The sequence below is a fragment of the Astyanax mexicanus genome, chromosome 21, assembly GCF_023375975.1.
Source record: "Astyanax mexicanus isolate ESR-SI-001 chromosome 21, AstMex3_surface, whole genome shotgun sequence".
Lineage (NCBI taxonomy): Eukaryota > Metazoa > Chordata > Actinopteri > Characiformes > Acestrorhamphidae > Astyanax > Astyanax mexicanus.
In genome coordinates this window covers 30,709,979-30,731,607 of record NC_064428.1, presented here as the reverse complement: position 1 = coordinate 30,731,607, position 21,629 = coordinate 30,709,979, and the positions used below count along the sequence as shown (strand labels likewise).

The 21,629-nt window shown below is 35.6% G+C and overlaps 1 protein-coding gene across 2 annotated transcripts; it reads right to left on the bottom strand.

Annotated features, from left to right (window-relative positions):
* Window positions 1-1,306: 1,306 nt before the first annotated feature.
* LOC103041553 (tetraspanin-1) lies at window positions 1,307-21,629 on the bottom strand. 2 transcript variants are annotated; one of them, XM_022674643.2, is made up of 9 exons: window positions 21,563-21,629; window positions 21,226-21,375; window positions 20,801-20,938; window positions 12,404-12,619; window positions 11,337-11,411; window positions 6,957-7,064; window positions 5,112-5,243; window positions 3,563-3,655; window positions 1,307-1,900 (listed from the first exon to the last, which is right to left on the bottom strand). In XM_022674643.2, exons 1-9 carry the CDS (start codon window positions 21,575-21,577, stop codon window positions 1,859-1,861), a joined length of 969 nt encoding a protein of 322 aa, XP_022530364.2. In that variant the 5' UTR covers window positions 21,578-21,629; the 3' UTR covers window positions 1,307-1,858. The 2 variants fall into 2 exon arrangements, with proteins under 2 accessions (XP_022530364.2, XP_007246729.3); XM_007246667.4 differs by lacking the exons at window positions 20,801-20,938; window positions 21,226-21,375; window positions 21,563-21,629 and adding an exon at window positions 16,740-16,871.

The following is a 21,629-nucleotide window of genomic DNA, read 5'->3' as shown; positions in this document are numbered from 1 at the left end:
AAAAGATGCTACCTTGTTTAATCCAGGTTTATTTCAATATAGAATATACTATATTAGTCCTGCTGGTTCCATTCACTGGTATTATGAATTACATTCACTATAAAATACTATGAATTACATATATAACTTTTTTTTTTTACGTTGTATTTCAAAATAACGCATCTGAATCCGTGTATCATTCGTTCATTTGATATTCAATTGAGAATCAAAATCGGAAAATTAAAAAACCAATTCGTTTTTTCGTTTTTTCGTTTTTGAATATAATACCAAAAAACGAATAACGGCTTGTATTTTGTATTTTTATTTGGTTATCCAAACAAAAATTGGAAATTTAAAAAACGGACCAGGAGCCGAATTTGATTTTGATTTTGAACTTGACCCATTTGTGTGCCCCGGAAGTTACTGATTTGTTTATTCTTGGTGGGTTTCTGTTGCGCGGGAGTTCACTGCAGTGTTATCTACACAGTCTGTATTGCTGTAGGCAGCATGGCCGGACTGGAACCACATTCTGGCCTAATTAAAGATCTTTTTGAAGGTGGTAAGACGCATGAAGAGATTTCGTGCACGTTGCAGCAAATGGGGATCCAGCAATGTTCTGCAATGAGTGTTAGAAGGTTCTGTGTTCAACACGACCTTAAGCGAAAAAGACATGTATCGAACACAGAATTGGAGAGGGCCGTTGAGGATGGAGAGTTTTATCTTGTTCAGAGGAACTAAACGCGTTGCAGTGAAAGAAGACGATATGACAACAGAAAAAATCGGCAGGATCTTTCAGGTGTTTGTCTAACGTTCCGTAGCTAAATGTCATATTTAGTAGGCGGCAATTCACAGAATAACATTAACTAAATATGACATTTAGCTACAGAACGTTAGACAAACACCTGAAAGATCCTGCCGATTTTTTCTGTTGTCATATCGTCTTCTTTCACTGCAACGCGTTTAGTTCCTCTGAACAAGATAAAACTCTCCATCCTCAACTCCATCCAAAGCCTACAGCAATACAGACTGTGTAGATAACACTGCAGTGAACTCCCGCGCAACAGAAACCCACCAAGAATAAACAAATCAGTAACTTCCGGGGCACACAAATGGGTCAAGTTCAAAATCAAAATCAAATTCGGCTCCTGGTCCGTTTTTTAAATTTCCAATTTTTGTTTGGATAACCAAATAAAAATACAAAATACAAGCCGTTATTCGTTTTTTGGTATTATATTCAAAAACGAAAAAACGAAAAAACGAATTGGTTTTTTAATTTTCCGATTTTGATTCTCAATTGAATATCAAATGAACGAATGATACACGGATTCATCTGCTCTCTCTTTCTCAAATTGCTTTTCACAACTTGCTAGAAAATATACAATTATTGCCAGTCAATGAATGCTTAAAGTCTAAGAAATTATAGCATTGAAATGGTTTTGTACAAATGAATGATAACTGTGAACAATCATTTTATTTGGTATTTTAATTTGGATGAAATAATGTCTAATTAAATAGTTAAAATACTAAAATATAGATTTCTAAAAAAGTGTACAAAGTACAATTTATTGCTTGGTAAGATAAGTATTTTAAACTAACACAACAATATTAAAAGGAAAACAAACATAATATAAACATCATCTATATGTCAGAAATAATTTATCAAAATAAGTGATATGCAGAAATATTTTTTCATTAACAAAAACACACTATTAATTTCTTTACAGTAATCCTGACAAGGTTGCGAGAAAAGCAACACATGTAGAGCTGACTAAAAATACATTTCTATGTTTACACAGGATCATATGGCACTCATTAAAATCTGAAGAAAAAAAAAAAAAACGAATATGCTTGATTGCCGGGAATCTTCAGGACTAATGCCCTAATTCTTGTATAATAAGACAGAGACAGTCATCGCACAAACCTAGAAGAGACAAGATAATAAACATATACACATAATTAAACACAAATCACATCACAGATATAAAAACATTTAACCATTATATTTAGACTTTATACTTTCCTTTGTAAATTCACTCAACTTCTAATCAAAAATGCAGCACCAGTCCAAAGTTTGGACCTTCTCATATAATGTTTATTCTTTATTTTATTTTGTTTTATTTTATTTTTTACATTTTAGCTTATTGAAGACATTGTTTAAAAGTATGAAGGAACACATTGAATTACGTAGCAACAAAAAAGTGTTTGGCTTTCACAATCACCTGACCTAAACCCAACTGAGATGGTGTGGTGTGAGTTGGTGTCCAGCAACTCTGGTAAATAACATTTAAAGTCACATTATCCTGAATTTCACTTCTTTTTAATAAAATCATTCTGGTTTTTACATTTACACACATTTACATTCTCTGTTGCGGCCTGACTATAGACATAGTAATAACTGATGGCTTTGTGCTATATGTTATATATACAGTGGCGTGAAAAAGTATTTGCCCCCTACAGAGTTCCTTTTTTTTTCGTGCTTTTTTTCATACTGATGTTTTTCCAATTATGCAAAAAACTTTAAAATCAGACAACCAGAACATGAGTAAAAATAAAAAAAGCACTTTGTAAATAATACATTTATTTATTAAAGGAAAAAAACATGTCCAAACCAATCGAACCCTCTGTGAAAAAGTGTTTGCCCCTTAAACTTAATAACTTGGTTGTGTCAACTGCAATCAAGCTTTACTGAAAACTGGCAGTGAGTCTTTCACAGAGCTGTTAAGGGGTTTTGTTTCACTCTTCTTTACAGTACTGTTTTAATCCAGCCAGATTGGAAGGTTTTCGAGCATGAATCACCTGTTTAAGATCATGCCACATCATCTCATCATCTTGGACTAGGCCACTCAAATTCACTTCATTTTGTTGTTTTTTAAAACCATTCAGAGGTGGACTTGTTTGTGTGCTTTGGATCATTGTCCTGCTGCAGAACCCAAGTACACCTGTTCTTTTGGAACCTCCTGGATGAGTTGTCCATGCCCTATTGGAGTAATTTCAGTAGTCTGGCCACTCTTGGTAAAGTTCAACAGTATTCCATGTTTTCTCCATTAGTGAATAATGGCTCTCACTGTGGTTGGCTGGTGTCCCAAAGCTTTAGAAATTTTTATGTAACCTTTTCCAGACTGATAGATGATCAATACTTTTGAATTTCTTCAGATCGCGACATAATGTGTTTTTTTATGTGCTTCATGTTGTCAGACAGGTTCTATTTGTGTGATTTCTTGATTCTACAGGTCTGGCTGTTATCAGACCTGGTTGTGAAATGAATTAATCACAGTTAATTTTATTAGTGACAAACACTTTTTCACAAAGGCCAAGATTGGTTTATATAGTATCATATTTTTTATAGGTTATATTTGTCTGATATTAAAGTTTGTTTGAAAATTTGAAAAATGTAAATATGACAAAAATGCAAAAACAAAATGACTCTGTGAGGGGACACAACCTTTTCACGCCAAAGTAAGTTACTTAGTATGCACAGATATTGCATACAATTATAACTTTACATGCTACATTAAATTGCAGATGTAACTATGGTTATGATCCTCTGTCAGGCACATTAAATTTAGTGTCAAAAGTCAAATACCTCTATGGCAGCGATGCAAATGGCCACTCCTGCCATTAGAACTGAGTTTTCCTCCACCAGTTTAACCACAGCACTGAAACAGCCCGGTGTGTTCTGAAAATACAAAAAAAAGAAAAGGATGAATGGATGAGAAAATAGATGTATGCTTTGTAAAATAAAATACGATGTGATAATAAACAGTAGCTTTAATTTATAACAATCTGAACACGCTATAATGTGTCTGAGAACATATTTAGTTATATATGGATTGTATGAATGTATTTGCTTACATTAAATGTGTGTATCTTTATTATATATTCTTATAGCTTGTACTGTGTTCTTGCAGAAATGGACATAATAATAATGAGTACTATAATGATGATTATTTTTTTGTGTGTGTGGGATGAACAAGAGCCCCAACCCATTTAAAGCTTTAATGGAGCATTAAGTAAACTGTGTTTTATAAAATTAAGGGAACTTTAAGCCACAGAGTTAACATAGATCAAACATTTCTTACATAATCCTCAATACAGAACAATTATTAACACTTCATCATTTTTTGTAAATGAACAGTGTGAACGTGTCGCCGTGTGGAGGCTCTGAAGAGTGGGTTCGAATGCTGCCACAAAGAGTGAGACGAATGCTGCCAGGTAAGTTCCAAAACCCAGTGAATTTATTTGTGTTTCCACAGCCGTAACAAACAATGAGAAAAAATCAAATCAAATAATCAAAAAGAGGAAAAAAAAAAAAAACTATACAAAAAGAAAATAAAGAAATAATCAGTACTAAACTCCAGGAGGACTTGGAAGCAGTACTATCAGACAAATTATACTGACTTGTAGCAGCCAGTAGGACTAGCAATCTAGCCCAAAACCAATGAACAACAGGGAAACCAACCAACCAACTAACCAACCTTTTCCCTCCAAAAGGTAGCCCCTTTTAAACTTGTAGCCCCGCCCCTAATTAAGAAGGACCGAACCATTGCTAACAAGCAGGGGGTGGAATAAAAATCACACACAATCTCCTACACACAAGAGAAGGAGCTGGCTGACCCGCCAGTCCCCCAGGAACCACCTAAGGAGCAGGTAAGTACAACACACTAATAATTTTAAAGCATACATTTAGCTCCTTCAAATGTCTCTGGCACATTCAGGTGATGAGTCAGAGTTTCTGACTTCATCACAAACAAAATGAAGTTTAATTTTGTTACTTTTCACACCATTGCAAGGTTATACTGAGCACGCTGCTGTATAATAAGACCTACAGGTAACAGACATGCAGTTTTCATTGCAGTCAGGCTTTAAAACATGTTAAATTATACATTAAGGCTACGGAATGATGGTTTTTCATCATCAACTTTAAAGAATGTAATGAAACCATAATTCAGTTTTTCTTCACTATTTCTTGGTATTTCTTGGAATGTTTCAGTCGAAACTTAAATATTTTTGTACAGTTTATGTAGTATTACTCAGGGAAGACAATGTTAAACTTAATATGTTATTTGCAAAACATTTTTACATAATTCTGAATAAAATTCTACAATAAAGTAATAAGAAAATTGTTTTAGTACCTCTTTAATTGCTGCAGTTTTGGTGCACTGTGCATCTTTTTGGTGGCAGCAGTTGTTCGGGTATTGTGTGGTTTGTTTCATGAAGGGGGAATTAGTGAAGTCGGTGTAGTTATTGTATCCACAGCATTGCATCTGTGAGAGCACATGGACATACACAAACACACACACACATAAACACACACTTATACAGAGTATATTTTCACTTATTTAAAGTTGTTAACCCTTTGAACTCTCGGCTGTTTTGGTGTGTTTTTTCTTCGTTTTTGTTTTCAGCTCCTCTTTCAGGTCTTATAACACAGTAATTATATCAGACAGTCACATGCCCTGATCTCTTTTACTCCAGAAGACATACGGCTGCTCAAAAATATAATCATTTAAAATGTAAAAGGAAGCAGAATTGTTCTATTTTTCTGGAACTGATCATGTTTTGGTCAAAATTTTATCAAGCGCCTGTTTTTTTTTTTTTTATTATTTTTAAATGTATAGACTTTAAATATATTCACACCTAAGATATATTTTCAAAAATGGTTAGACTAGAGTGTTTATGCGTTGAAAGGATAAGCAGACAAACCAAGTCTCTCTGAAGCTGCGGGAGTCTCACGCATTTCGGTAGTGGCCTGATGCCCGAGAGTCACATATAATCTCCCGGAATTCAGAGCGAGAGAAAGACTTTTTTACTCTAATCACGTGTGGGAAGGAGAGAGAGAAAACAGAGAGGGTTCTGATTTTCCTGTTCTCTGCAAAAGTCTGTGAGACAGCCAATCAGTTTTTAGTGTGGGTGGGCAGTGTTTTTCCCCCCTCCCGGACGGGATTTGTTCAGTGAGTGAGAGAAAGCAGATCATGGCGGAGGCAGTATTAATAATTATTGTAATATGATATGAAATGTTTTTGATGTTGTGCAATTTTTTGTGATTTTTTTTTGTCAATTTTTGTCAAATAAAGGCTTTTTTAAATTAATAATTTAAAAAATAAAGTTTCGTTATCCTTTGGTGTGTGTGCAAGTTTTTTTTATTTTTTTGGCGGGGGGTGGTGGAGTGTTGGATGGGGTAACCTCCCTGAAATCAACTTTTGCAACTTGGGATGTCTGCATAAGAATATTGATGATTCGAGTTCATTACATGGCTTATTAATTATTACTTTAATAAAATACATGGAGAAACAGCATCAGGCGGAGTTATTTTTCTTGATAATCAATAATCACACCTCTAGGATACATGTAGATACTAAAACCTGACACTCAGAGCAGACTATGCCTTTCAGTATTTTGAAGATCAGAACACACAAAGAAAACTATATACTATAAAAATGTAAACTTTTTAGTCTAAATAAATAAAAATGTTTAGTGCAAAATAACTACTTAGTAAAAATGTGCAGGTAAAATAAAAACTATATAAAGTAGTGCGCACACCATACCTAGCTTTAGTTTGAGTAAAGCCGGTAGTTTCACTTTTTTTCTGTGGACACTTTTGAGTCTTTATTTACTGATATTATTTGGTTTGAAACATCATATAAATATGTTTGAAGCACTAAAGGTAAATAATATTGGTTGGAGAAGGAGATCTCACTTTTTTAGGTGTATTTCTTAATGTGTTTCTTGTAGATTTAGCTTTAACGCACTGGGATATCCTTGCTATTTTTAGAAAAAGTAAGCTCCGCCCTTTTTAACCATATATAGATTATGTTTATGTGTGAAGGGATTCCTGAGTAATTAAGCTGAGAACACAAGGTGTGATTTTGGATGGAAAATCCATCTATAGGGTTCTGAGGGTTAATATTTATGTACATGTACAAAGCAATACAAATATTTTAAACAAATTTAGAATGTAGAAAAACAGGGTTATGTACCAGATTCATAGTCTCGTTCCACGCTGTAGTGAAGACTTCATTTTCACCGTAGGAGGACTGGATACTCTTAGCAACTTTTCCACGAATACCCGTCAACAGCTTTTCTGCCTAGAGAAAAAGTACAAGCTTTCATGATCACTACGCATTTATAGTCATTATTCTGTTAAAAAAAACTTCAGTTCAGATTTTTGTTGGTTTCAGATGGTCTTAGCTGGTATTTGATGGCCAAATTGTTTAAAAAAGGAACTCATCCAGACAGAAACATACCCTATTCTGTATATATACTATTCTATGACTCTTGATCAACACAGTCCAAGGTTACGTTCACATTACAAGCCACATTGCTCAAAAATCGGATTTTTTGCTCTGGATTTGGATTTGGTTAACTTGAGGGTTCCCATTCACAAATGTTAGTGATCTGTCTCTGTGTGTAATGTGAACAAATCTGTCCCTAAATCACCGTCTCACATGCTCACATTGATACGTGCATAGATGTCGCTTTCTTCACCAACAACAAAAAACCTCATATCAGTCCACTGATGCAAAAGCTTTTCTAAACTAGAGTAAATTAATGTTATAGATTAAAAAATATATAATATTCCAGATTCTGCATTTTGTATGTACATTGTGTATCAATCAGGTTTTAGATCAGTGAGAGATATCTAGCTCTGATCTGGCTCTGATCCTTTACTTTATTAATGAAAAAACATTTATTCTGGGTAGGGCGGGCGATATGAAAAAAAAATCTTATCACGATATAGTTTTCCACATCAGCTGATATCGATATCCCTCACGATATACATCAAATTACTTTCTGTTACACTTAACGGTTTCTTTTTTTACTCATAGGTGAAAGAATAAAGGAGTTTTGGCCAAAACCACTAGCAGGCTCAGAGCCTTGTGGGCAGACACTAGGATGTCCACATCTTGCCAGGTGGGCACAAGGTGCTCAGACAGAATGTAGCTTTTAAATTAATCTTAAAAGTCATTATACATCCACACAGGTCCACAGACAACTACATAAAGCAAAATACAATAGTATATCACAGTGTTCATTTTGAAAGGTGATTTTGATACAGTTTAGTCTTATTTTTTTTACTCAAATTAATAAAAGTTTTAGTTACATTTTAGTCTATCGGATATTATAGGTTTTAGTCTAGTTTTAGTCTAATAAATTTTGTCATATGAAAAGTATGTATTACATATGTTTTACTGTTTTTCTATTTTCTATTTGTTGTTATTTTGAGATTATTTACTGCTAATGTTTATTAAAATAATAGCCTTTAAGATTTGTTGCATTTAAATTATGCTAACATTAAAATATTTTAAAGCAAGTGACCTCTAATGGAGGTGGGAGGAGTCAAGATTAAATCTGTACTGCAGTACAGATTTATACTAACATTACTGGCTTTCGGGGAAATAGAACGGCAAACAGAAATAGAAAATAAAGTTTAGCGAATCCTATCGTCCAGCTTATCATATTTATTGCGATATATATTTTCCTTGATAATTATCGTTATCGTTTTATCGCCCAGCACTAATTCTTGGAATTATTTCAAAAACAGATTTAAAAAATCCAAGTGCTGACCAAGCATATCCAAACTATATATATAAAACATCCTGTATAAATGGGAAATTCAGTGAGATTTATTTTTAAAAAGGAAGCAAGCATCTTGGAAATTACAGCTCAAACTATTTCCCCTTCTCTTTATCTGGTCAGTAAATGATGGGAAACATGGAAACTTCCAGAAACAGTTTGTTACTCTGTGTTCCTCTGAACTGACCATCCTCATCCCAGTTCAGTGTCTGACCTTACTTTTGTGCTTTGTGGATGCGTGCAACAAAATCCTCACAGCAACATACATATGTTCCTATATATATTTTAAGCCCTTCTGAGATTTTTTTTAAGGCCTTTGCAGAAGAGAACAGAGTGTGATGCGTAGTAAACAGGAACAAACACTCCCTGGTTTCAGAAGAAATGCTGAACTATCAGTTGTCTATAAACTTTTGAACATAGGGTAAACTTAAAAAAATAACATTTCAGCCAATGTTCAAGACCTGCTGCTGACAGTTTCAATCATCCAATCCACATGATTGGACATAACAGGGAGACTGATAATGCTAAAATATATGTACAAAACATATTGGAATAGTGGAATATCATTCATTGTTTATCCCAAAGTTAAGAACATCCTGCTTTTGTTGGAGGAAAACTGTCTCTATTGTAAAGGGAATGCTTTCTAGCAGATTTGCTTTCTAGAAACATTGCTGTGAGGTTTTGATTGCATTCAATGAAAAAAGCAAGAGTGGGTGAGGTTAGGGTGTTAGACGATCACCACCTATCTCATCTTAATGTTGTGGATTTTATACACCTCTATCTTACGTCTGAAGTTTGGTTTATGTTTGAGTAAAATGAACATTGTTGTTTTATTCTATAAACTACAGACAACATTTCTCCCAAATTCCAAATAAAAATATTGTCATTAAGAGCATTTATTTACAGAACATGAGAAATGTCTGAAGAGATTTCTGACCTCAAATAATGCAAAGAAAACAAGTTCATATTCATAAAGTTTTAAGAGTTCAGAAATAAATATTTGGTGGAATAACCCTGGTTTTTAATCACAGTTTTCATGCATCTTGGCATCATGTTCTCCTCCACCAGTCTTACACACTGCTTTTGGATAACTTTACGCCACTTCTGTAGCAAAAAATTAAGCAGTTCATTTGGTTTGATGGCTTGTGATCATCCATCTTCCTTTTGATTATATTTCAGAGGTTTTTAATCTGGTAAAATCAAAGAAACTCAGCATTTTTAAGTGCTCTCTTATTTTCCAGAGCTGTAATCTGCAGTAGGCAATCCCAACCTTTTGAAACTCATGGTCTGTAGAAACCTACACTAAAAAATCTGTGACTATGTAATCATTTCTTTGAATCATTTAAAATCAAATTATTTACAGCTCAGCAACCAATTTAGCCAATCAGATTGATTGTTAAGCTTTAAGTGCATCAGAAACTTTATTTTAATATTTTTTTTATTTTATTTCATGTGTTTAATCCATCCTAAAGTCTTTCATGTGACTTTGCCTTTTCATCCTAAATTAGGTGTTTATTCCTTGTATACTGATACAATACTTGAGACATAAATATATTTAATTGATAAATACTTTGCAAATAAGAAAAAAAAGAACTACATTTTTGGCCAACAGGTTGAAACCACCAATCAAATTGCTATAGACATTAGTTTTCGCACATAGCAATTTGAACGGACCCCTCTAATATGTTCATGCATTTCCCAAGTGTCTAAAAACCAGTCTAAGGGTGAATCCCATTTCTCCCCTTGGCCCTACCCCTCTGTTTTGCGCGTGCACGTCAAGGGGTAGGGGTGTCCCGATTCCTGTTAGGATGAAGTGGTAGGGGTAAGGGGTAGGGCTAGTTAGCCCTTCAAACGGAGATTTTCCAGACCCACACTTCGTACCGAGGGGTATGAGAATGACTGGCAAGATGGCGGAACAAGCGACCAAAGAAAGTATTTTCCATGTTAAAAATTACGATTAGCACTGTATTACCTTAGTTTATTGTGTAGTTTTGATGTTTTATGGCTGAATTCTTCGTAACAAGCATAAAAAGTTCGCTAGTAGTTCGTTTCGGTAGCTAGATAGCTAGCTAACTTTCCTGTTCCACCTTAAATGGTGCAACAGACGGAAGGCGCTACCGCATTTAAGGCGGAACGGAAAAAATAAATCAAATAAAAAATGATCAGAGCTAATTTCAGCTCCCCATCACAGAGGAATTAAGGAATGGACAATATTAATTAATTTCTGCACCTCCTGCCCCCTTTCTGTACACATACAATGCCCTAAAGTTAACTAGTTAACCAGCAGCTAGGCTACTGAACTTTAGCGCTTCACTGCTATCATCACATCAGCCCAGCAGGGTCACCTACACACCACTGCTAGTAGCCTGGTCATAAATCAGTGCTATTTATTTATGTATTTATTGTTCATTGACAAACGTCATTGTGATATACCAGTGATTCCTCTGTCACTGAGGACCCATATTCTTGCACATTATATTGTTTTTGGAACACATTACCTGCTCCAGGACCAGTGTTGGGAACCAGTGTGATATACAATTTCTAGTATATTATGGAGGCTATTTTCAATAAGATTCACCTTTCACCGGGTGCTTGAAGGGTTGTCCCAATTCCTAGGGGTAGGATTTTACCCCTTCCCCTTGTAACTCCGTTCCAAGGGGAAGGATTACACTCGAAAAGAAGGGGTAGGGGTAAGGGGTAGGGCCAAGGGGAGAAATGGGATTCACCCTTACAGTGAGTTTGTGTGAGAATTAAGAAATTTAAAAAGTAGACTGATAGCTTACCATTGGTTGGAAAAGCAGAATTAGCACGGCACCAGCCACCTCAGCAAGGAAGACAATGAGGACTGTGATAAAGAACTAAAAGAATATTTGACATGTAAAAAATGCTTATACTTACATTGGACTTATATTATTAAAGGAGAACTCTGGTGTGAAATAGACTTTGGGTGTAGTAAAACATGATAAGAGGACTTATGTTTGTTGAGTAGCTCACCTCCGCTCTCCTGCAGCTTTCTGAGATCCAGTAATTTTGTGCAGTTTCTACAACCATGCATTAGAATAAATGATATGGGGCATATTTTGCCCCTGCAGATAAATTGCTTTTTACACCATTATCCAGGCTCAGAGTAGCTCCACACCTCATTGGTAGAATCTGGAGAGCCCTGACATTTAAAACGAGGCATTAATAACTTTAAAAGTGCACAAGAAGCTTATTAAAAAACACTGTTAGCAGAACCTAATCTCTGGGCGCCGCCATCACTGTACTGATCATGACTTTACTTTAAGATGGTGGTGCTACAGGTTGTAAGCAATGGTTTATAAATACGCTTCTTGTGCATTTTTAAAGTTATTAATGCCTCGTTTTAAATGTCAGGGGCAAAATATCATTCATGCCCTGTATCATTAATTTTAAGGCATGTTGTGAGAAACTGCACAGAATTACTGGATCTCAGAAAGCTGTGGGAGAGCAGAGGTGGGCTATTTAACAAGGGTTAGTACCCTTTATTATGTTTTACTATACCAAAATCCATTTTAAACCGGAGTTCTCCTTTAATTGTTGAATTTCAGATGTCACAGAGCTTAAAAAGAAAGAATAAGTAACTGAAGTTTGGAACAATGTACTGTACTGTACAAAGAATATTGAATAAATGTAAATGAATGTTTATTTGGTTGCATTACATCTTTTTTTACTAACAAAGCCTAATGGGCATGAGATAATATTGAAATTCTGAATGGTTGGGGCTTTTCTACAAAGGTGAAATGTGCTTCCCACAAATAATAATATTAATATTAAAAATCTTTATTTAAATGCCCCTTTCTTTGTGAGTTTGAGGTGAAATGTCACTCACTGTCATTAGCATACACTTGTTGTCGCATAAAGCTCCACAGCAGCCCAGAAAGCCCATAAATGCCAATATGATCCCTACTGCAATCAGCAGGAAGCCCACGTTACCCAGCTGTGCTAGCTCTGGAGGAGAGTCTTTAATGTGATCCAACACCGTTCGTAGATACTTGCTGTTCACTTCAACCAAAACTCCTACACACACTGACACTCCGCCAGCCAACTGGACATACAGACAGACAGACAGTCAGACAGACAGACAGTCAAAGAGAAAAACAAAACAATAAGATTAGAAGGCAGAAGTGAAATAGGGAACAGGGTTTAAAGGTTGTTTGATTCCTTGTAATACTTGTAATACTCAGTTCCCTTAAGAAAAAAAAATAGACTTACAGTTTATCTTAAAGATTATATTTAAACTATATTTACCAAGTAAATACAGTTCTGGCAAAAATAAGAGACCACTTAAAAATTTATGAGTTAAACCACTTGAATATAATCAAGAAGAAGATAGATGATCACAAGCCATCAAACCAAACTGAACTGCTTACATTTTGGCAGTTATCCAAAAGCAGTGTGTAAAACTGGTAGAGGAGAACATGATGCAAGAAAACTGTGATTAAAAAACAGGGTTATTCCAACAAATATTGATTTCTGAACTCTGTAACTGTATGAATATATAATTTATACTTGTTTTCTTTGCATTATTTGAGGTCTGAAAGCTCGGCATCTTTTTTGTTATTTCAGCCATTTCTCATTTTCTGCAAATAAATGCTCTAAATGACAATATTTTTATGTGGAATTTGGGAGGAATGTTGTTTGTAGTTTATAGAATAAAACATAAATGTTCATTTTACTCAAACATATACCTATAAATAACAAAATAAAAAAAACTGATTTAGAACCTGAAGTGCTCTTTTAATTTCTTTTTTTCAGAGCTGTATTATGTAGTAAATATACTAAGATCAATGTTCTTGTAGTAGACTTGTAAGTGTACTATTTTTTTTTTTTATACTTCTTGGGACTAAATTTTCCTGATTTTATTATATAAAAGTATACTACTAGTTTACTAATACGGGCAAAATAAACATGATGTAGACGAGTAATGTACTCTAGGTTTGCTACTTGCTACACTTGAAGTATACTTTGTAGTGTACTTTAGTTTTACGTTTTGTAAACTTTGAGTACACAAGTAAGTAGTATAATTTTTTGTTTGTTTGTTTGTACTATACTAGTTTACTACTTATAAACTTCTATTCCACATGTTTTACCTTATTAAAATACACTTTTAAGTATATTCTAAATAACTAATACTAGTCTAGTGGTTTTATACATAAAGCATACATAAGACAAAAGTCTTTTAAGTGAACTTGACGTAATACTCACAAGTTGTTACTTCTAAAGTATACTACTAGGTTTAAACCCTTTTTTAATGTATTTTTAACTATTCTTTAATTAGATTCACTACTACGACGACACATATAAAAAATAACCAAGAAATACTCAGGATATGTATGTGTTAATGGATTATAATATGAATGAAGCCTGTTACAAAACTCACACCCCTTAAAAAATATTTTCAATAAAATCAGCTGGATGTTTATCTATTCTGTGTTGGATAATTACACTTTAAATGATCAGGTTCAGTGTTACTTGTGTACTATTTACTCTAAGCTATTTCTCCTCAAAGCCAATTATACTTTACATATAAGGCAAGATTACTTCATTTACTTTTCTTAAGTATATCTTGATCAAAAGATTAAGTACATATATATATATATATATACCAAATATACTGAGACTTTTCTGTATACATGTCAGTATAAGCCAAGTATACTTAAGTAAAATTATGTTCAGTATGTCACTGATAAGTGCAAAAAAATAAACTAAAACATACTTGCCTAATTTTAGTAAAAAAAAAAAAAGAATACTATTGAAAAAAATCTTTTTTGTAAGGGTTTGAGGAAGTAGGCGCTTACACTCAACCTACACAGTGTGAACAGAGTTTCTGTAGTGAGCTTTAAATACACGGCTAAATTAAAGCTTAGAGTGAGCTACAGTTAACCTTCATTAAAGGGGAACTCCACTAATGGAATTTTTTTAAAAATGTCCGCATAGTTTAATCATCGAGAAGTGGTGGCAAATGGAACAAGATCACTATTCACCAGAGTGATATGCCACTTCACAGAACTACAACAGAATTAAACACACCTGAAACAGAAAACGCCCACTTTAGCACCCACCCTTGTTGGTCCAAATGATCAAACTGGCAACTTTAGACCACATCTGCATTTGAAGAGTTTTATGTCCATAAAAGTAGACGACTTGAAAATAATAATGAGGTGGTGAAAAGGGCCTATTTGTTGAAAGCAGTATGTGATTTATCAATTTTATTAGTACACCTCTGATAAGACTAGTACATGCCTCCTCCGATACATGTGAAGTCAGACTCCGCCTCTTTTCGAACTGCTGTTGATCATTGTCTGGTAGTATCACAGCGGTTCTGATACATCAGCTCACAGACGCCTCACGCTGATCGACATCACCCTTTGGAGTGATGAGGGAAAAGAGCGACTAAAATTGTGAGACTAATTGTGCTCTCTCAGGTCTCTGGCAGCTGATGGCAAGCAGCATGAACAGGATTCAAACCGGCGATCTCCTGATAATCGTGGCAGCGCTTAGCCCGCTGTACCACTCTGAGGCCCTACCACATTTTCAATTTAATATACTTTATGAAAATACACATTAAATATAATAAGTATTCTATATTTGGCAGTATGCTTTAAATTATTTGTTGTATTAATAGAAAATATATTTGTAGTTTTTTTTTTTTCGTTAGTATTAAGGTGCATAAAATATGTGCATTAATACGTAAAGTAGTACATTTACAATATACTTTAAGTTTATTTTAAAAAATGTTTACAAAAAACATATACTTAAATCTCCTAAAGTTTGCAGAACAAAAGCACTCAAAAGCACAACCTAATGCTTGTTTATTGTATTTAAATATAACTTAATAACAATTGAAATATACTTAAGTTGCCATAGGTTGTACCAAAATAGTACATTTAGTATGTATTTAAGTTTGTATTATCTTTAATAATAAAATTATGTACTTTTAAGTGTACTTAAATATACTTTTAAAAGATGTATTTAAATGCACTTATTTCCAATACAGCCCGTGTCATTTAGGTTAACTGGTGGATTTGGAGTAAATAAAATGACTTGATCTTTGCGACAGCTGGTTCCCAATTACCACCACTGTAAATTAGATAGATAGATAGATAGATAGATAGATAGATAGATAGATAGATAGATAGATAGATAGATAGATAGATAGATAGATAGATAGATAGATAGATAGATAGATAGATAGATAGATAGTGGGGTGGTAGAAAGAGTAAAGGAATCTGTTCTTGTAATTGTCATTAATTATTACCACTTATTTTTTTTAGGATAACTAGTTGTTTTAAATAGTAAATTCATAACAAATATTTGTGACTGCTGCTTCTTTTCAACACACTGTAAATGAAATAGGGTGAAACTGTGCCTTTTTTCACCACATCCCCATACTGTAACCACTATTACACCAGTGTTTAATACATACTGTAATATGAACAAAAAATTGTTGGTAATTTTTTTGGTGGTGAAACTCTGCTTTTCTGCTCTGTATCTGTATATCTACAGCATGTGTGAGACTGGATTTAAATATGATTTCACTAGCAACAATATATTTTTTTAAATTGGCACATTAATACAGAAACTAGTTGATGACTAGATGAAGGCAGTACATACATTAGGAATACCTTACATTTCACAGTGGCATTAATTATGACTTTTACATTCAGATTTAGAAGTTTAAATTTATATAAACCAATGAAAAATCTGTGTTCATGTAAAATGTAGTATAACGTTTCTCAATATTGTAAGTAAATATTTAGATTTCTGTTAAATATGAGCTGTAAAAATACATTCTATGGACATATACTGCCTAGTTTTAAATTCAAAATGCTCTGTAGTCCAAAACTAAGCTTGATCTTTGTTTTGTAAAACTGTCCCTATATTCATTTTCCCTTGACTTTAAAGGAAACACTGGACAAACAGACATCTACAGTCTTCTAGACTCACAGTGGCAGTTTCTTAGGCAGGGATTACATGTAGTCATAGACCATATTTTTCTTTTTCAAAGGAGAATCTTTACTTAAAAAATACTGTGCAGTCCAAGTCTAGGCTTAATTCCTGGTCAGGAAACTGTGGTTTAATATATATATATTTACTTATAGAATAATCATCGTCATCACCACCACAATTTCTGTGTAAATGGAATAAATAACATCCTTACTTACAAATATTACACCATTGAAAACACACATAATTGTTTTCAGGATCCACATCTTGGACAATGGTTCGTTCCTCCGGTTGTTCCTGACAGGTACCTACAGACTGAGTGTAACTGACAAGCGTCTGGTGTGAAAGAGGCTGAAGTCCCCCTTCATGTGTCTCACAGTCATTTAGTCACTTCCTCATTGAAACACTTCTTTATTTTTGGAAACAAAGGGAAATGCTTGGTGTTATGTCGTGCAATAAGGCTGTACATAAGGCAAGGTACAAACCTGCATGCACGTAAATTCACCTGTGTTTCGAGGTCCTGCATATATATATGTATATGAATACACTATATACATATGTTGGGGGCAGTAACTGATCTAGGATTGTTTTGCTTAAGGGGACAACCAGGGGCCACAATATTTATAGTGGGGCCAAGTATTATTTCACTAGTTACATCATGTTCAAACACTGGAATGTAATTTTTAAAAGTGTACACAGTAAAATCTATGGAGTTAATATTGGGCAACAAAAAACATACAAAAAGCTGCATTTAAAATTTGAAGAATCAAGAGGAAAAAAATATCAAATACATATATTTAAAAATACTTGGTTCCTTTAATATTCTTTGGATTTTTAGCTGTACGTGCTTCATCTCTGCCCCCAAAACTGTCCATTAGCTTGCTTGACAGACGCGCCAAATCCCCCGCGAGCACGGGCGGTGCGCAGCTTTAAACGCGCAGCTGAGCTGTAACTGGTGAAATCTCACAAAAATCACAGTGTGATTTGTTACATTAAAACACAGACCATTTTCTTCCGTCGAACCTGACAGGGCCCGAGGAAAGCGGGGGAAATTCTCGGCCGGCCCGAGTTCATGCGGCGGCCAGCGGGTCAGTCAGGCAGATATTTCCCTTTTTTTTTTGTAATATTACTTTATTGTTCTACTCGTTTTTGATATTTTGAAATTCGTTAGATTAGATTTTATTGGGCTTAGTTTAGTTGGTTATTTTCCAATTTCATATTTATTTTTTCTGTTATTATTAAATTTTAATTGTTCATAGCAGGCCTTATTTGCCTCACGGAGAAATACTTTGTAACTATTAAATGCAATGGGAACATATGCTAAACTAACGCCTTTAAACGTACATGGAGCCGAGGCTAAGCTAATTCCAGAGCGCAGTGCCGGTGCGCGCAGTCTGGAAATGCTACTAATTCGGCAAAATTTGCCTTTATTCTATTCAGCAGCAGACTGTTGTTGGGGGTGGGTTAAGTGCGCTTTTCCAAGCCAACTTTTAAAGTTCCTTAATGCACTTTTCTCAATAGTTAATTAAACTAATTCAGCAATACTAGAAAAACACTGCATACAGAACAGCTGCGCCCACCAAAACGCATCCCAGCAAACAATAACACAGACACTTTAGCTGCCTCAGCTGCTTCTCTATCAGCTCCCGTTTCTCTTGTTCTTTTCTCTTCTTCTGCTCCCGCTCTATCCACTCTTTCAGCTCCTGTTTCATCTTGTCCTGCAGCTCCCGCTCCACCCTTTCCTGCAGCTCCTTCTCCACCCTTTCCCTCTCTGCAGCCTGCTGTGGGGTTAGCCCCGATCCCTGCACAAGCTCCTGCTCTATTGTCTTCTTTAGTTCCACCTTCATCCACTCACTCAGCTCCTCCTCCAACTTCTCCCTCATCTCCAGCTCCAACCTTTCCCTCATCTCAGGGCCGTTTCAAGGTATTTGGGGGCCCCAAGCAAAGACACCAACCGGGGCCCCCCCAACCTCCACACCAGAAATCTCATGCCCAAACCCCACTCCGGCCAAAAAAAAAAAACATATCTGGCCGCGGTCCACCTTCAAGAACCACAGCATATACACACAGTTTAGGTCCAACACACTTTATGTAAAAAACACAGCAATAGTATCCCATAACAACAATTATAAAAAATAAAGTGCAAATTGCATAGTAAGTATAAATACACACAAGGTAAATTTGAACAGCTGAAACAAAACACTCCCATATGCAAAAAAGAACACATTCTTCACAAACAACCTATAGTGCAAGTTGCATAGTCTTTTTTAAAATCCAACATAAATAAAAGAATAACCTTTAAGGCCATTGTGTGCAAAATATCTAGAACTTCTGTTTGTGAATCTTTGCTTCAGCAAAGGCAACCACAATGTCCTCCATGTCCAAAGATCGACAAACTTCGCGCTCAATTGACATAAGTGCCAATCCTGTGAGTCTCTCTTGACCCATGGTGGACCTCATGTATGTTTTTATCAGCTTCAAAGCTGAAAAGCTCCTCTCACCTTTCAACCTTGATAACCTGTCACCCAGGCTTCTGAGGGCTGTATCAACTAAGGGCAGAAAGAAGTCTCTTCTGAAAGTCTCATCTGGAGTGGACTGAGTTTCCTCTGTGCCTTCATATTGAAACTGTCTTTTCTTTTTACGCTGCCTTTTTTCAGGAAGGTTCATTTCCATATCCAGATTTTCTGCAATATCTTTTGCATCGGTTTGGCAGGAAGCAAGCCTGTTTTCCCTGAAGTCTTCAAGGTACTCTCTTACTCCTTCTGTTTCTGCTCTAAGTGTTCCCATGGACACATTTGGACTTTGTAGCAGCTTGCTGACATGATTGACCTGGTACAAAACATTGTACCAGATTATTGTGCAAAGCAGAAAAGACCATGTCTTCAATTCATCATGTAAGCTTTTGGCAGAGGACATGGTCTCTGAGTCCCCCTTCTCAATACCAAATGTCTGGAGAGCAGACAATGCTTCCAGGATCTCTGGTAACTGGTATCGCACCACCTTCACAGAGTCAATTCGAGCTTCCCATCTTGTTGCTGACAAAGGTTTTAAAGTGAGCTGCTTTACATGTTTCCTTAGAACTGCCCAGCGTTGTACAGAAGAACTGAACAAGTTGTACAGTCTTTGCAACACACCAAAGAAGGAGGTGGACAGCACTGAGGACTTGGCAGCATCTGCCACAACCAGATTAAGTTTATGACTGCTGCATGGGATGCACAATGCTTTGTTATTCAATTGCAAAATTCTTGCCCGAACACCCTGTTTTTGGCCCATCATATTGCTGCCATTGTCATAAGATTGACCACGGCAGTCAGAAATGCTCAGGTTGTGTTTCTGCAGATGGTCAAGCAGGACTTCAGTCAGGCCCTTACCAGATGTGTCTTCAACATCTATAAATCCAAAAAAATGTTCTGCAATTGACACAGATGGATCGCAATTGACAAGTCTCAAAACAACGGAAAGCTGTTCTTTGTGGCTGATATCAGGCGTGCAATCCATAATAACAGAGTAATCTCTTTGTGTAATCTTTGTGAGTAATCTCTTTGTGCTCTTCTCACAATTTCTTCAAGTACTTTGTTTCCAATTAGTGCAATTATTTCATTTTGAATGGTTCCACTCAAGTAATGCACTTTTGCCTCTTGATTTTGTCTCCTTCTTATGTGTTCATTCATAACTGGATCGAACTTTGCCATCAGTTCAACTTGTGCCAGAAAATTCCCATTGTGAGGGTCATACAACACACTTGTGGTCCCTCTTAAAGCCTGGTTGCGTTCTGCTAAGTGACAAATTATGGCAATCACTCTCCTTATGACAGCTTTCCAATGCTCAATCTCAATCTGCATCAAGGTTTGCTGTCTTTGATCTATAGTTGTCTTGTTTTGCAGTCTCCTCTGCAGCTCATGCCAGTTTCTCATATTGTCACAGTGCCCCTTTGAATATTCGTGTTCTTTTAAGTGATAAGTTAGGTTCTTCCATTTATGGAACCCACAGTTGCTTAGGGCATTGTCACACTTCCCAAAAACAGTGCAAGGGAAACAGAACACTGAGTCTGTGCTCATGGAATATACCAGCCATGATCGAAGAATTTTCTCACCATTTTTCATGGTTCTTCTGTAATTCTCTTTTGTGAATTTCCGAGGTGGATTTTCAGAATTTTGGGGGAATTCTATATCTGTGATTTGCACTGGTCCTTTCCTAACAATTTCACAGCGCTCACTATCAGTTAGGACTTTTGGCCACTGCGCAGGGTCATCATCTATAATGAAAGTGCCTGTGGTACCTTGTGCTGTAGAGGTATCACCAGTGCTGAGATGTGGTGGAGATGCAATTTGTGTTGATGTTGAATCCATGGTACCACTGGATGTAGTTCCTCCCATATCTTCTTCTCCCATGTTGTCTTCCTCATCAATGAGAGTTGCTGTTGATGATACAGCCAGGAAAATAAGAAAAACATTATTGACATAACACACTTTTCATGTACAGAGTGCATCACTGAGTGTCTGATGCCTAGACAAAAGTACAGGCCCCATATTCAGAAATCTGACATTTCCATGGGCAAGACTGACTGATTTTCACAGTTTTGGGGGAATTCAATATCTGTGATTTGCACTGGTCCTTTTCTAACAATGTTATAGTGCACACTATGAGTTAAGACTATGGGAAACTGTGCAGGATATCAGCTATAATTGACAGTGCTTGTGGTACCTTGTGCTGAGGTAACACCAGTGCTGAGATGTAGTGCAGACTCAATGTATGTTGATGTTGAGGCCATGGCACCAGTGGATGTAGTTTCTTCCATGTCTTCTTCTTCCTCATTGTCTTTCTCATCAATGAGAGATGCTGTTGATGGTACAGCTGGGAAAAGAACGTTTTTATTAATATAACACACTTTTCAGGTACAGCGTGCATCACATAGACATGAGGAGGGGCCGTATTTAAAAATCTGAAATGTCCAGCAAAAATATGCATGACCATTTTATAACAATATTAACAAATTGTAAGAGGTCAGTAATAACAGCTTAGTGAGAGAAATTCACTCTACCTTCATCAGAGGCATCTTTAGGAAGAGGGCTTAAAAATTTAAGCAAAGCACCTTGAGGTAGAAAGAA

What these genes read in the sequence shown, in the direction of transcription:
- LOC103041553 (XM_022674643.2), bottom strand. An exon ending in TGGTGTTACCTCAGCACAAG is followed by an intron (nt 20,939 to 21,225) that starts GTACCACAAGCA and finishes TATCATCAACAG; the next exon opens with CAACTCTCATTGATGAGGAA. An exon ending in TTCTGCTTTTCCAACCAATG is followed by an intron (nt 7,065 to 11,336) that starts GTAAGCTATCAG and finishes CTTTTTCTCTAG; the next exon opens with GCAGAAAAGCTGTTGACGGG.